Genomic DNA, 17452 nt, shown 5'->3' on the forward strand with positions numbered 1-17452 from the left:
AAAGAAGCCTGATGCATTTTGGAAACAAGTCCTGTGGACCGATGAGGTTAAAGTAGAACTCTTTAGCCACAATGATCAAAGGTATGTGTGGAGATAAAAGGGCACAGAATTTCAGGAAAAGAAGATCTCGCCAACCATTAAGATATGGGGGTGGATCAATCATGCTTTCTTTATGCAAGAAAGGTGAAGGCTACAAAAAGATTAGCAAAGCTTTAGTTATGAGTCAGAATACCTGATACAAAAATGTAACAAAAATAAAACAGCAACCATCTCCCAAAGACGTCCAAGACGATCATGGAACTTAACATTTAAACAAGAGTGTCTTCTGATGAGAAGGGTTGAAGAAAATCAACATGCAAGTTCACTGCAGTTAGCTAAAGAAGTAGAAAGCCAAATAGGGGTGAGTGTTTTCAGTGACACAATACACTTGGGACTCTATACTCTGGAGTCATTTGACCAAGATAAATGTTTTTAAGAACTGATTGTTTCAAAACTGTATGGCATTGCAATGATAAGGGCGAACAAAGGAAATGCACGGTGTCGGCAGTGAAACTTGGTGGTGGCAGGGTCCTTATGGAGGGCTGGGGAGCAACATTTCATTGATGGTATCATGAATGCACAGATGTACTGCTTTATGTTGAAAGAGACGATGCTACCATCACTCCATGCCCTTGGTAGATGTGCACCTTTCCAACATGACAATAATTCAAAACACACATCTAAGGCCACTGTTGCATTTCTGAAGAAGAACAGGGTAAAAGTGATTCAGTGGCCAGCTATGTCTCTTGATCTAAACCCAATAGAACACCTATTGGGAATTCTGAAGAGACAAGTTTAGCTTCACTGACCATCCAGCACCCAGGCTCTATAAAAGGTTGTTCTTGAAGAATGCAAAAAGATTTGTGGCGCCCCTGAGGGTTCAGTCGCCACAGAGGTACTGCATCTCACCCAGAGGTGTGGTATCTCACTCTCAGGTAAGGATGGAGTACTACCCGGACCCACACACTTACATCCATTACACTTCAGGAGGGAAGGGCGAGATTGCTCCTAAGGGAGAGCACAGTCCCTGGTCCCTGGCTGGAGGGTGGAACCATGTAGTGGGTGTGGGTGGAGGAAGTACAGGGGAGAACTTTAGCAGGAGAATAAAAAGGGGAGCCATCTTGGGAGTGGTCAGAACAGTCAGAGAGGCGAAGTAGTGGGAGCAGGAGCTTTGTAGGAGCTCTGCTCAGGGAAGAGGGCCTAGATTAAGAGGCCCAGGAGGAGAGACTGAAGAGGAAGGGAGCAGAGAAAGGCTCCAGGAGTGAGGGGATCCCAGGGGCACGGGGAGTGCGGAAGCCACCCGTGCACCCGAATCTGCAGGAGCGTGGAGGGATCAGGCCGCAGAGGGGACCGGCCCCTAAACTAGTGGAGAACTACAAGGCTCAGCTAGAAACCGGAGGCTTCTGCACTTTCAGGGTGTAGTTGCTCACAGCCGCAACTAAATCGCCGAAAAGGTGGCCACACAGGATTCTGGGGACTGCAGGTTGCCCACCAAAATCTGAGGTTACTGGCTTGGGACAGTGGTTGCGAGGTGCAGGGCAGGAGGGTGAGAGCCAGCGCAGGAAGACGACCGAGGAAGGCACACTGCCTGGGGTCCCGTTATGTACTCCTGAAACACCTGGGAGTTTGCTGAACCCCTGCCTTGGTAAACACAGGACGGCGTGGGAGGTTACCCTGGCGCTGGGAACCTGGAATGCAACAACTGTGAGTAAACCTTGGAGACTGCAGCCCACTGTGTCCTAGAATTATTATCTGCGCCATCACCTGCACTACACTGCACAGCATTATCTACCTCATTAACCATCACTGCACCGCCCTGGAGCTAAGCTCTGCCTGTGGAGAGCTGAACGAACTCTGCTGCGTCACCAACAGCTCCTGAGGATCTGCACCGCAGCGGCGGCCCCATATAGCTGCATACCACAGGTGGCGTCACAAACATTATATATAAAAACTTTATTTCCCCTTTTTTCAACATCCCCTTTTACTGACCGCCCTGGGTCACGGACCGGGTCCCGCTACCGTGACAGCCCCAGCACCAACCGGCTCGGCTACCGAGTACCCCACAGCCCAGGGGGCCCGTCAGATTGATGTTGCAATATTTGCCACCTTGTTCATTCCATGCCTAGACGACTTGGTGCTGTCCTGATAAATTATGGAGGTCATACAAAATACAAGATGTAGTTGTTTTTTATGTGGAGTATATTCATTATTGCATTAATTAATTTGAATTGAAGCTTTTCACTGCCAATGTTGTACATTATTCCGTGAGAGGAATGACCTGGCAATCTGGTTGTCAAAAAAATAATACTTAAATTAGAATGCTGTGGTAGATGTGGTCTCCTCTGAAGTGCTGGTTTCAATAAGTCATGGGTTGTTTTTTTTGTACCCACCTTTTTTTCCTTCCCATTCTTTCTCTTTCTGCCCTCTTTCTTTTTTACATTCTTCTAGCACACAAAATTATTTGGTTAATTTAAGAGCTTATATTAATACTTATTCTCTGATGTTTAACGATAACTTAATATTAATAACTGTCAACTTTTTCTGATTATACTTATTCTCAAATGTTTAACGATAACTTAATATTAATAACCGTCAACTTTTTAAATTATTATTGCACGTAATTAGAATGTTTTCATATCAATTTTTGTAAAACCCAATAAAAATATTTAAAGTATGAAAAAAACATTTGAGTAAAACTGAAGATTTTGTAATTAAAGTTACATTATTAACCTTACTTTTATGCTATGGGTTAAAAAAATGTTCTAGGAAACTCAGTCTTGTCAAAAGTTTTTGTTCCTGTGTTCATTTATGCTGAGCAGTGTATACAGTAGCATGTAAAAGTTTGGGCTCCCCTTGTCAAAATTACTGTTATTGTGAACAGTTAAGCAAGTTGAAGATTAAATGTTCTCTAAAAGGGCTAAAGTTAAAGATGACAAGTTTTAACGATGCAAAAGTTTGCATGGTTAGTACTTTGTTGCACCCCCTTTCTGCAAGTATCACGGCTTGTAAATGCTTTTTGTAGCCTGCCAAGAATCTTTCAGTTTTTGTTTGAGGGATTTTCATCCATTCTGCCTTTGAAAATTCTTCCACTTCTGTGAGATTCCTGGGTTGTCTTGCATGGACTGATATTTTGAGGTCTAGCCACAGATTTTCAATGATGTTCAGATCAGGGGACTTTGAGGGCCATTGTAGAACCTTCAGCTTGCGCCTTTTGAGGTAGTCTACTGTGGATTTTGACGTGTGTTTAGGATCATTATCTATTTGTAGAAGCCATCCTCTTTTCAACTTCAGCTTTTTTACAGATAGTGTTATGTTTGCATCAAGAATTTGTTGAAATTTCATTGAATCTATTCTTCCGTCTACCCCTGAAATGTTCCCCGTGCCATTGGCTGCAACACAACCCCGAAGCATGTATACGCATACATACCCTCCGGTCCGACTCAGAAACCGGTGAATCCTAGCAGCGCACAGTGTGTGCACTGGGGGGATTCATACGTCTACAGTCACACGGAGTGACTGCAGACTTATCAGTTTGGACCAGACAGCCCCTTTAAACTTATCTATGGTTGAATTCTTGTTAATTAAAATTTTGTGGTGTAAACCTTAGCTTGGCTCCTAAGATTTTCATTGCGGTGTACTAATTTTTGCAACCTAATCTTGGTGAATTTGTTAGGAAAATTACTTTTTTTGGTGTGCAAAGCAACATATCTTGTTTATGTGAGAGGCCTGGTCTATGTGAGAGAACTCATAGGAGGAATGGAATGCTGAAAGGTGGTACACCTCTTATATACATTCAGCAGGGTAGGCTGCTACTGTCTCACCTGCTTCAAGGGGTTTTCCCATGAACAAAAGTTAATTTTAATCAATAGATCTTGGAATAATTATAACTTCCACAATTGGATGTGTTTAAACAAAATGTTCCTGTGCTGAGATAATCTTATAAATGTGCCCTGCTGTGTACTGTGTAATGGCTGTGTCTGACCGTGCAGGAACATGGTCTGTTCATACCACATCACCTGGGCAGGGGAGGAAGCACAAGAGTATACAGACAGGACAGCATGGGATCAAAGCTCATTCGTTTTCTGAGGTAAAACATTTACCAGCCTGTTTTATACAATGTTTTACCTCAAAGAAAGAATCATTTGTGATCCCCTGCTGTAATGTCTATATTTTTTTTTTCTCCCGCCTGCCCAGTAGCTGTGGTATGATCAGACCGTATTACTGCACGGTTAGACACAGCCATTACACAGTACACAGCAGGGGCACATTTATAAGATTAACTCAGCACAGGAACATTTTATTTAAATACATTCAATTGTGGAAATTATTATTATTCCAGGATCTATTGATTAAAATGAACTTTTGTTCATGGGAAAACCCTTTTAACTATATAACAGAGCACTTTCTGTTGTAAAATTAAGTAGGCTGTAGCCCCTGGGACATTCCCCAAACTTCAAGCCCCTCTCCCTGCTGTGTTCATTATCAACACCATGTTTCTGTGCTAGCATTGTCAACTGTGTGTTATCCTTCTCCTACTCAGATGACTGTGTCCCTACCCACTGACAGTGCCAGGGACTGAATCACACGAAGGCAAATTGAATTCACCTCAAATTTCACAAAAAAAATCAAGTTCACTAAAATCCATATTCCTTGCTATTTGATTAACACAGATAAAAAAATAACAGCAGGCCACTATCTTCCTAGATTTAAAATGACCACAAAGTGGTTAAAAAAATTAAAAAATAGTATTCACTCGGCCCTCAAATGTCTTCTTTGGTCCTGTCAATTTAGAGCATAATAATTTTGATGCAAATTTAATTTCCTGGCCAAATTCATGCAAAAACTGCCAAATTCAAATTTCGACCAGTTGTTAATCACTACCAAGGTCACATCCTATTGACAAGGGAAATGGTAACACCCAGTTCTCAATTAGGTCTCAGCTAGACTGTTAAAAGGAACCTGTCATGTCCCTACATGCTATTAACCTTCAGATAATGAACTATTAATCTGAAGATTAATAGCATTTTAAAGCTGCCTGGCTGCCGCATTGAAAGCTCGACTACCGGGGGTGTCGGTGTGGCTTCAGTCTCTGTTCCGTATACAGTGAGTGGTGGCTGTAAGCACGTCCTGGCACATTGACTGACCGCTGTCTCTGCACTGAGACGGCTGTCAATCAATAAGCCAGGGTGTGCATACAGCCATCGCTCCCTGTATACTGAAGGCAGACTGAAGCTGCGCCAGCGCATCTATGGCTGAACGACGGTGGCTTCAGGGAGGAATAAAGTTAATTTCCTCCTGGTAGCCATGCTTTCAGTGTGGCAGCCGGACAGCTTTTGAACGCTATTAGCCTGCAGATTAACCCTCTATCTGCAGGTTAATACAGTTTGGGGACATGAGAGGTTTCCTTTAAATACGCAGATTTACTATGACAGATTAGAAGAGATGATCTTTATAATCAAGAGATTTATTTTTATTGTTTTCTTTCCTTTTCTTCTCTTCTTCTTCATCTTTGACCACTCACTAATGTCATCATCCCCAGCCTTTTGCCTCCAGCATCTACCAACTTATATAAAATCAGGCCCCAGATCAGAATCTAAAATTAATGCAGACCCTAGACCAGACCCCATTATTAATTTTCATACCAGAACAAATTTAGACACTAGACTAAACCACAGAATAAACCCATACCTCAGACAAGACCCTCAAAGCAAATTAAGACCCTAGACCACTTAAGGCAAGCTAACAGAATCCCCAGACAAGGCCCCCTAAATACAGACCCCCATACACTTGAATTGCAGTTCACACTCCTCTTTTGTGAAGACGCCTCGCAGTTTTTCTCTCCTGCTCCATAACTTTCCCAAATTTGTCCTGGTTTTCCAAAACTACAATGTGCCCACACTCCTTCCTTCAGTCTTATCTGCACTGAAGACACATGCTGCATTGGCTCCCAATCTCCCTCCACAACAACATTCCTGACTTTAGCAACTTTATAGACATTATTGTTTTTTTTCAAGTGGAAACCACTTTGGCTTCCTTGAATGTCCATTGACTGCCTTATATAGTCCTGTTCTAGAGTAATTACTAGAATTGATAAGTCTGGTAATCCTTTTCTTTCTAAACATATTCAAGAAATATTTTGATTCCCAATATTAGGTTTCAATCTCCACCTCGGCCTCATGTATAGGATGTATTTTCCTCCTCCATGTTGGCAAGCTTGCCATCCTAAGGGACCATGGTTGTTCCCCTTTAGGATATTTTAATGCCTCCACATTCTATTCCATTCTTATTAATTTGAAGCTACTTGATTGATATGGTGCACCCTGTCTTGTTCAGAATTTGCAGGATATGGCATTATTTATTATTGAATGTATGGCCTATTATTTGCTATATTTGGGGATTAGTACTTTTTTAATGTTGATTAAAATAAGTAAAGAAGAATTTGGGGTAAAAAAAGCAATAAGGCTATGATATACTGTGTATAACTTATCAGTTTTGTGATCTTCTTAATAGAGAACAGGTTAAAAAATGGCAGGAATCTTTCAAGAAGTAAGCAAGTTTTTTTCAAATAGTATTTGAATGTTACGTAGTTCGACAAGGTGACAAGAACCTATCTTTTACATACACACACTTTAGATTGGATCTTTTTTATAATGGAAACGTGGCCCTTTTCTCCTGTTAAAGGGGTTGTTCCACTTCTTTATATGATCCCCCAATGTATTCCCCCAGGGCCCATAAGTGTTTCTCTAAATACCTTGTGGTGCCTTTTCTGCCTGTGAGCGGCGCTATCGCTGGCCGCTCAGAGGCTTCACGTGACCCCCGGCTGCAGCTGGCTCTGACATCCACTGATGTCACGTCAAGTTCCGGCTGCAGCAGGGAGTACTCACTTCTGCGTTTCACGGTGGACGCTTGGCTGTGGGCAAGGTTACCAAGCACGTCACACCCATCATCCACCGCACGCTCTCCCTCTCCTCATTCATTGGGAAAACGTGCGGTGGATGCTGGGTGTGATGTGTGGGGAAACCCTGCCCACAGCCCATCGTCCACCGCGGGGAGCGCGTCCCTGATGTCACGCCTCACTTGACGTGACATCAGTGACGGGTCACATGATGCCTCTGAGCGGCCAGCGATAGCGCTGCTCAGAGGCAGAAGAGACACCGCAAGGTATTTACAAAAACATTTCTTGGCCCCGGGGGGATACATTGGGGGGTTCATATAAAGTAGTGGACAACTCCTTTAATGTTAATGCAATGAATGAACTCCTTTTTTGCTTTTTTCCCATGTGGTCCATGGATTCACAGCTTGTTATATTAGGCCTCTAAGGCCATGTTCACACAATCAGTATTTGGTCAGTATTTTAGATCAGTATTTGTAAGCCAAGACCAGGAGTGGGTGAAAAATGCAGAAGTGGTGAAGGTATTCTATTATACTCTTTATAACTTTTTTAAAAAATTTTTATAACTTTTTATAACTTTTTTTATAGCTACACAACTTCATCAGAAAGTTTGTGAATATTGTGCAGCGCGGTTTGTGTATATTTTATGTCTATGGGTCCGTCTCATAATTTGCGTTTTCTTTAAGTCGTTTTTCTATTTTTGTCTTGTGATATTCGCTGACGAATATTGCATCAATATTGCAATATTGCATCAAATTTTTCAAATTGGAGCACACGGTTCATAAATTTTATGAACAATCAAACTTTTTTTACTTAATATTGTCCTTTACTTGTTTTGCAACTTTGCAGCGAAAAAGTATCATATGTTTCGCAAAACTGAGCAAGATTTGCGTCAAAATACCTGGTGTATATAAAATTACTCCAGGGAAGAACCGAGGTACATTTGCTCCAGAATTTGTAATTTTTAAAAACCAGCAATTGATGAATCAGCTGAAAACATTTAGAAACCCCACACCACTACCAGAATTGCAACTATAAAAATAAAAAAGTAAAAATCAGGCAGACACATATAAAATGGGCTTTAAAAGGTGCAAATTAAACAAAAGAACTAGGCATAAGGGAAAAACACTGAACAAATAAACAACAAAAAGGCTCAAATTCAATAATGAATCGGGTCCTTTAAATACGAAGCTCGGTCTTGTAATGAATGACAGCAATTATATTTTCATATTTTATCTTTGAATTTTAACTCCAGTAACTTTTTTTTTAATTCCATCAATGAAACCATGTGAGGACTTGACGTTTGCAAGTTGTATTTTAAAATTACATAATTTTGGGGCACATTTAATGTATTGTATAACTTTTACTAATTTTGTGGACATTGATGGTGAGAAAAAAACACTAAAATTGTTCCATGATTATCTGGGTTCTGTTTTTATGTCACTCACTATGACAAAACAAAAAATAAATAAAATAATAATAATTAATATAAATAAAGAAACCTCATGGAATTATTGATATTACATGATTCATAGATGTGTTAATGATATGCAAATAATGAAAAAATGGAAACACATTTTTGAACATATCTTGATTTTCCCAGTATTGAGGTGTTACTGTGAGCATGTTGTTACATAAACATGCTACCATAGCCTGCAGAATCTTTAGACTTGTCTCCCAAAGAGCACATCTGGGACATCATTTGCCAGGGAATTTCAAAGGGAGCTGCCAGCAGTGGATCTTAATGATTTGCGTGTCCAAGTGCATTCAGCATGGCAGATCATTCCTCAGGCAAACAGTAACCTCATCAAAAGCATACTACAGCATTTGAGTTACAAAAAACAACACCTATAATGGTGAACAGAGAGTTTGTGAGTTGAGGTGATAGGCTTGTCTAAAGAGATGTGTTTTTAAAGTATGCTTAAAAACCTCTGAGCTAGATATTAGATCATTTGGGGTAGTGCATTCCAGAGAATTGGTGCAGCACATGAGAAGTCTTGGAGACGGAGGTGTGAGGTTTGGATTAAGGAGGATGTTAGTCTTAGATCAGTTGCAGAACGGAGGGCACAGGAGGGGTGATAGACAGAAATGAGGGATGAGATATAGGGCGGTGCAGAACTGTGGAGAGCTTTGTGGGTGAGAGAGATGAGTTTGTATTGTATTCTGTAGCGAATGGGTAACCAGTGCAATAACTGGCATAGGGTAGAAGCGTCGGTGATGCAGAAATACGACCCTAGCTGCTGCCTCAGGACAGATTGGAGAAGAGAGAGTTTTGTTAGAGGTAGACCGATCCAAAGAGAGTTGCAGTAGTCCAGACCATAAGAGTTTATGCAGTTTCAAAGGTGAGAAAAGGTTGGATTCTGGAGATGTTTTTTAAGGTGCAGGCAAGTGACACGAGTGAGTGAGTGATTGGATATGAGGAATAAAGTAGAGTTATGTGTCAACTATGACCCCAAGACAGCGAGCTTGCTGCTTGGGAGTTATGGCTGCACCATCCAAGGAAATTACAAAGTCGAGTATAGGTAGGTTAGTAGAGAGAGGAAAAACAAGGAGTTATTTTTTTGGAGAGATTCATTTTCAGATAGAGGGAGGACATTATGTTAGAGAAAGCAGACTGCCAATGCCTGGTATTTCGTATTAAAGTGGGGGAGATAGAGATGACACTGGAAACCAAATCTGCTGATGGTTTGTCCAATAGGGGCAATATATAAGCAGAAGAGGAGGGGACCTAGGACTGAGCCTTAAGGAACCCCAATAGTAAGGGGAAGATTAAAGGAAAATGAGCCAGCAAAAGATACCATGAAGGAGTGGATAGAGAGATAGGAGGAAAACAAGGAGAGAACGGTGTTATTGAAGCCGATATAGCGGTCTGTAGTTAGCAGCGCAGTTCTGGTCCTGGGATGGCTTTTTAAGTAACGGGGTTATACTAGCATGTTTAAATGAAGAGGGAAAGATACCCAAAGAAAGAGAGAGGTTAAATATTTTAGTTTGGTGGGTAGTAACAGCTGGGGAAAGGGGCTGAAGGAGATGTGATGGAATAGGGTCACTGTTGCAGGTTGTAGGGTGAGAAGAAGCGAGGAGTCTGGTACCTTCTTTTGTGACAGGCCCAAAGATGGAAAGTGAACTTGAGGTGCGGGAGGGAAGGGGATCCAGGTTCTGAGGGGATTGTGCAAAAATGTCTTGACGGATATGATTGATTTTTTGTAGGAAATAAGTGGCCAGATCGTCATGATATAGGTTGGTGATGGGATCTATATTATAGGGCTTGGGAGGGAGTGAAAGGTTTCAAAGAGTCATTTTGGATTGTTGGATAGAGATGTGATGAGGGTGGTAAAGTATACTTGCTTAGCCAGATGGAGACCAGAATTCTAAGTTTTGAGCATCAACTTATAGTGGATGAAGCCTTCTGCTGAAAGTGATTTTCTCCATAGACGCTCTGCACACCTTGAGCAGCGCTGGACAATACGTGTTTGCAGCGTGTGCCAGGGCTGCTGTCTATGTTGGGTCGTTCTGCGTGTAGCAGGTGCTGCTTCATCCAGGACGCCCTGCAATGTATTGTTATACATTGGCCTTTATGGAAGAGTGGGCAGAAAAATCCTTTACTTACACATAAAAATTGTAAGGTTCTTTTTGCGTTTGCCAAAAGACATGTGGGAGACTCCCCAAATGTATGGAGGAAGGTGCTGTGGAAAGTTGAGACCAAAATTGAACTTTTTGGTTATCAAAGTAAACACTATGTCTGGTGCCAAACCAACACAGCTCATCACCGCAAGAACACTATATCCACAATGCCATGGTGGTGGCAGCATCATGCTGTGGGGATGTTTTTCAACAGCAGCAGGGACAGTCAAAATGGTCCGAGTTGAGGGGAAGATGGATGGTGCGAAATACAGGAATGTTCTTGAGAAAAACCTGTTTTAGTCTGTCAGTGATTTGAGACTGGGATTGAGGTTCACCTTCCAACAAGACAATGGCCCAAAGCATACTGCTAAAGCAACACTCAACTGGTTTAAGGGGAAACATGTAAATGTTTTGGAGCGGCCTAGTCAAAGCCCAGAATTTAATCCAATTGAGAATCTTTGGTCAGACTTGAAGATTGCTGTTCACCAGAGGAAACCATCTAACTTTTAACTTCAAGGAGCTGGATCAGTTTTGCCTTGAGGAATGGGCAAAAATTCCAGTGGCAAGATGTGGAAAGCTCATAGAGACGTATCCAAAGCGACTTGCAGTTGTAATTGCTGCAAAAGATGCTCTACAAAGTACTGACTTTAGGGGGGTGAATAGTTATGCACACTGAAGTTTTCAATTATTTTGTCCTATTCGCTGTTTGCTTCACAATAAAAAGAAAACCTAATGTTCACAGTTGTAGGCATGTTCTTTACATGAACTGATGCAAACCTAAAAAAAAAACAGTGAAATTCCAGGTTGTGAGGTAGCAAAACATGAAAAATGCCAAGGCAGGTGAATACATTCGCAACCAATGTAGATGAAACTTAAAAGAAGAATTTGGCGCAAAAAAAGTCTCAAAACAGGAAAAACTAGACAAATAAATAGGTGCAAAAGCAATATTGAATCAGGCATGAAGTGTATTTTTATTGAGTATTCTTTTGAAGGGGTTCTTTCCACTGAAGGATTAATTTACTAAATGCTTATGTTCAGAGACACTGGTGACTACCTCTGTATGGGCACAAGGACAATGTGAATTAACTCATTACTCCAAAGTTATCACACTGTACACAGCACTTCACATTTCAGCTTCCTAATATTTGGATATCTTTTGTACTGATACAAATCTATTTTTGTTTATTTAGCCATTTACTACACTGTGAAGACCAATTGGTTGTGATTCAGGATGGCTGCCATAGTGACTACACAATCATCATATCCAGTGCTGCACCGAATATCTGTCAAGACAATTGACGAAGATATCGAAAGAATTGAAAATGGAAACAGCAGGTAAAGTAATGTAACATACATGTATCATGCAACATAACATCCAACAAGTCAAAGCTATGCTGAAGATGATAAAGTAGGGGGCTGGAGACAGTACAGCTAGGGGGAAGCCACCCATGACCGGGATTGGCCTGGAGGTTTCACCCCCCCCTAAAATTTTAAATGTGGCAGTGGTGGGGATTGGATAGGGGAAGTTGGGGGCGGGCAGTGGGAGAGTGGAATATATAGGGAAAAGTGCGGGAAAACTGCCATTCCTTAAGGAGCAGCAGACAGGATTTACCTTAGAAGATGGAGTCCGTGGAATCCCTGGTGGTCCAGCTAAGAGATGTCGCCCGTTCACGCAGCGGGGGATGGCTGGAGGCCCAGCTGTCTGCCCTGCTTGGAGCAGCCAAGGATCAGGAGGCACCGTCTGGAGCGGGGAGAAGAAGAAGGAGGACCAGGCCCCCGGAGAGACTGTCACCAGAGGTAACCACGCGCAACAGGCGCAGGCTCTGGAGCCCCTCCGGGGACCCTGCGGGTGGTGAGCGTGATGGCGCTGTCCCTGCCCGGCGCGCTTGCCCCGACAGAAATACACTCCGCCAGCCTGTTGGCGCTGCACGGCGAGGATCGCGGCCCGCGCCGGAAGTCAGGGCCGCATCTGAAGTGCGGTAGCGCTGTCGGAGCCCGAGGTCCAGGCCCTGGCCGAACGGCGCATGCGTGATACATCGCGGTCGAACAGGCCAGCCCCTGCTAGTTCTGGGGGCCACAGCACCGCGAGAGGGACCAGGAGGATCGGAGGAGCTGGACACCATGCGGTAGGCACCACTGGCGATGCTCCTGTCGAGGTGCCTGCTAGGATCATCAACAGGAGACCAGGGAGGCGAGCATCTGCGGGCAGGCAGCAGTCCGGGGAACCCCTGCTGCCTGGCTCATCTGGACGACGCAGAGTGGAGGTAGAGGCGGGCAGCGGCACCACGTTGCCCAGCAGAGTTCATCCTGTCAGCCCGAACCAGGCCCGTGTGTCTGGGTCTGGAAGTTGGAGGAGGCCCAGAGCTGCTGCTAGGAGTGCAGGGAGGGCCTACGGATGGCGATCCTCGGTGAGACGCCCGTCGTCATCATCCGTGACTGTTCAGGTCAGCCCCTGGTGACGTGGAGGCCAGGGGCGTGGGCCTTGAGCAGCGAACCGATTCCGAAGGATCCGATTCCAGTGGCGACTGTGACGGAGGGAGAGATCGTCAGGACTCAGGATTTTCGGCTGGCGGGGCACAACACCTGCGCAGCTGCGTGAGTATGATTCTATGTCTGGTCGCAGGGGCTGTATTGCTTGGAGAAGGTTGTGGTCAGGTTGCAGGGCCAAGGGGGAGCATTTTTGGCGGTCCCGGGGATGCAGAGGTATTGGGGATTAGGGACGTTTTGCACAGAATGTCGCAGATTTTGTTAAGAATGGAGGGCGGAGTACCGAGGGGGTCATCGGCATCCCCAGTAGGAGCCTGGTTACCAGGTCAGGATGCATTGCCACAGTCTAGCTATGGCGTGGTTGAGTCTGCGGCGGGTACAGAGGTAGCATCTACGGGTGTTTCAGTGTCGGTGCAGATGGAAAAAGACACGGGAGATGTGGTTAAGCTGGATGACAGGGCTAAGGGTGAGGTTTATGTGTGTTTCGAGGGGCCGCTGGGAGCCAATTTAAAAAAAGAGGTGAAAGAGAAAATTTGGCGCGACGAATATGTTGAAATTTTCTCCCTCCTTCCCTTGGAGAAGTTTAATTTAGATAAAGGGAAGAAGGACGATAGCAAAAAGGAAGAAGAGGAGAAGCGCAGGTGGCGCTTGATCCCCCAGACATTTGTTAATTGGCTTCAAGCATTTGCTATTCTGGCCGGGGTCCTTGGGGAAAAGTTTCCAGAGAATTGCTCGGGTTTATTCTGCTATTTAGATTCTATTGGGGAAGCGCACCGTACTTACGGGGGACAGACATGGTTGAGGTACGACAAACAATTCAGGCAGAGGAAGGCGGTGTGGCCTGAGATTAAGTGGGATAAGAAGGATATTGGTCTTCCGTTAAAAGTAATGGCCCCGGCTAGGTACGGGCAGTCCTTTCATGGGAGCGGAGGTAGCGGGAGTCAATCGTCAGGACAGGGAGGGGGTAGTCAGGGAGCACAGGGAGGTAAAGAGAAGTCTGGAACGTGCTGGCAATTTAATGATGGCCAGTGCAAATACGGGAACAGCTGTAAGTTTAAACATGTCTGTTCCCATTGCAATGGGAGCTCCCATGGGGCCGCTAAATGCTTCAAAAAAGGAAAAGGAAAGCTGCCTATGGGTGCTGGTCAAGGGGGAGACTCCAGTGAATCTGTTAGGGATGGCCCCCTTTCTAAGTAGATATCCTGATCAATTGAAGGCCAGGATTATTAGTGATGGTTTTTGGAAGGTTTCAGGATCCCGCCACCGGATCATAAAGTCCCTTTCTCTGTTAAGAATTTGAGGTCTGCTTTGTTGCATCCAGAGGTTGTTAGTGATAAGTTGTCGAAAGAGGTGGAGTTAGGTCGGATGGCGGGACCGTTTGATAGTATTCCGGTTGAAGGTGTGATCATTTCTCCTTTGGGGGTAGTGCCCAAGAAGTAGCTGAATAAATTTTGTTTGATTCAGCATTTGTCGCATCCAAAAGGTTTTTCGGTCAATGACGGTATCGCTCCAGAATTGTGTTCGGTTGAGTACACGTCATTTGATGCAGCAGTGTCATGGGTGCGGCGGTACGGTCCGGGGTCATTGCTAGCAAAAAACCGACATTGAATCGGCTTTTAGGTTACTTCCAGTTCACCCGGCTAGCATTCCTTTATTGGGTTGTTTTTGTAACAAAGGTTATTACCTGGATAGGTGTTTGCCTAGGGGTTGTTCGATTTCATGTTCATTGTTTGAGACTTTCAGCACTTTTCTGGAATGGGCTGTCAGGGACGTGGCGGGGGTGCAGTCCTCATTCATTACCTGGATGATTTGTTGCTTATAGGTCCCCCAGATTCTTTTGTTTGTGATAATTTGTTAGCAGCCATGGTGTGGGTTGGTGTTCCTTTGGATAAAGCTAAAACGGAAGGTCCTTGTACCGTTCTGAGTTTTTTGGGAATTCTGATTGATGCGGACAAAATGGAGTGTCGATTGCCCGAGGATAAATTGTCATTGCTCAGGCTGGAGGTTGAGCGAATCGGTAAATTGCATAAGGTGACATTGAAGGAGCTGCAGTCACTGCTTGGGAGATTGAACTTTGCTTGTAGGATCATGCCTATGGGCAGAATATTTTGTCGTAGGCTGTCAAAGGCGACAGCCGGCTTGCGGGCATCGCATCATTTCATTCGTTTGAATAGAGAGCACAGGGAGGATTTGTTGGTGTGGAAGCGTTTTTGGACAATTACAATGGCAGGTCATTGATTCAGCAGGAGTTTTTGAACAGTTTTGATTGCGAGATTTACACGGATGCGGCAGGCGGTGCGGGTTATGGGGCTTTTTGTAAGGGGAAGTGGAGCGTTGGAAAATGGCCTCATTCATGGAAAGAGAGGGGTCTTACAAAGAATCTTGCTCTGTTGGAATTATTCCCAATTGTAGTTGCAGTTTCGATTTGGAGTGAGTTCTTCTTGAATCGGAGAATTAGGTTTCACTGTGATAATAGGGGTGTGGTGGCAGTGATTAACAGCTTGTCGACATCGTCTCCTCCAGTTATTAAGTTGGTCAGGGAGCTTGTTCTACGGTGTTTGGAGTTGGATCTCGGTGGTACATGTGCCAGGGGTACAAAATTCTATAGCGGAAGCTTTGTCTCGTTTCCAGTGGGAGCGTTTTTCGAGCACTGGCGCCAGATGCAGAAGTCGCAGGAGTGGAATGCTCTTCGCAGTTGTGGCAGCTGATTACGGACGAGCTGGAAGATTGATCCTGGAGTCAGTTGCAGGTTCAACCTGGTCTACTTATGAGGCATTGTGGCGAGTATGGCAAAGCTGGGTGTCCCAGTGGGGAGCGGTGGAGAGTGATGAAGATAGAACACTGGCGGTCTTGTTTTTTGTTGGTAGGGCTGCAGAGTTAGGGTGGTCGGCATCTAGAATCAGTAAATTTGTTGCTGGGCTTGCATTCGGTTTCAAATTACAGGGATTGTCTGATGTTACGAAATCATTTTTAGTCAAGCAAGCACTTAGAGGTTTTAGAAGAGGTAGCGGAAGTTTGGATAAGCATAGGCCAGTCACGTTTATTACATTTGAAAGGCTGGGTCTTGTTTTGGAAGAATTTGTTGTTCTACTTTCGAGGCGGCCCTGTTTAAGTTAGCTTTTTCTTTGGCTTTTTCGGAGCGATGAGAATAGGCGAGTTGGTCGCCCCTAGCAGGAATAGGGCGGGAGGTTTATTAGCTGAAGACATGAGTTGTTGGGCCTGGGGTATCGATTTTTGGATTAGACGCGGAAAGTCTGATCAGCTAGGTAGAGGTAAGCGAGTTGTGTTGGGCAGAGTGGACGGGGCTCTGATGTCTCCAAGGAGGTGCTTGGAGGCATATTGGTAAGTGTGGTCAGGGAGCTGGCCCACTGTTATGTCATTGCGACGGTACATTCCTTTCCCGTTTTCAGTTTATATCGGTCCCTAAAAAGGGCGTTCAGGAGTTGGGCCTTAGCCCAGGGGTTTACAGTTCACATTCTTTTAGGATTGGTGCAGCGTCCGAAGCTGATAGGCGCGGCTTAAGGGCGGAGGTTATAAAGCGGATTGGTAGGTGGAGTTCGGACCGTTATTTGACATATGTTCGGCGTTAAATACCGCACGACTGTGTGGCTTGCGAATCGTTGAATATGCTTGTTTAGTATTATTCTTTTAGGTGGTGTTCCCTTGTTAGCCTGGATTTTTGGACACTCTTATTAGCATTGGGGGGCGCTGCGAGCTGACGTAAGGCGTGACGGTAGGCTATTGGGCTTTCCGAGGGAACAGGTGGTTATCAGGTGGCTAAGTTTTAGGGGGATGGTTTGGAGCTGGTTTATGTTGGAGTTTCACAAAGCGGCTAGATTGGACAGAACACCTGATATTCTGGTTGTACATATGGGAGGTAACGATTTGGGTCTAGGCCCACCAGGGAATTAATTCAGGATATCCGTTTTGATTTTTTGAGGTTGTGGTCTTCTTTCCGGGGGTGCTGACGGTTTGGTCGGATATAGTGCCTAGGAAAAAGTGGCGGGCGGCCAGATCTAAAAAAGGAATAAATAGGACAAGAGATAAATTAAACAGGGCCGTGTCCAGCTTTGTGTCCCGGAATGGTGGGATAGGTGTTAGGCATTTTGAGTTGGAATCGGGAGTGGGTAATTTCTGGCTGGATGACTGTGTGCATCTCAATTCAATCGGTAGCGATCTTTGGGCCCTGGCAATTCAGGAAGGGATTGAAAGGGCATTGGTGGCTTTGGGGCACTCATGAGCCTAAGGTTTCAGGGCTGTTCGTGGTTAGCGGGGGGGTGGGGTTCTTGGAGTTGGTACCGAATTGTCGGTGGAAGGAATTTGGAAAATTCCAGGTCGTTTAAATTGAGTGGGGGGTGATCTGGCAGTCGGTTCTGGGCTCTGGACAGGGTTTTACCCTGGGAGCATTTTAGT

General features: G+C 44.5%; 1 protein-coding gene across 1 annotated transcript in view; it reads left to right on the plus strand.

Annotated features, from left to right (window-relative positions):
* The window catches only part of CNGA3 (cyclic nucleotide gated channel subunit alpha 3), an 82307-nt gene that overhangs the window by 10312 nt on the left and 54543 nt on the right, over positions 1–17452 (plus strand). Inside the window, exon 2 of the mRNA XM_073664566.1 lies at positions 11743–11887. Within this exon, the coding sequence (XP_073520667.1) occupies positions 11784–11887 (104 nt within the window). The 5' untranslated portion in view covers positions 11743–11783. The remainder of the gene's footprint in view (positions 1–11742; positions 11888–17452) is intronic.

The sequence above is a fragment of the Phyllobates terribilis genome, unplaced genomic scaffold (assembly GCF_046119375.1).
Source record: "Phyllobates terribilis strain yellow unplaced genomic scaffold, ASM4611937v1 Scaffold_2__4_contigs__length_985480577, whole genome shotgun sequence".
NCBI lineage: Eukaryota > Metazoa > Chordata > Amphibia > Anura > Dendrobatidae > Phyllobates > Phyllobates terribilis.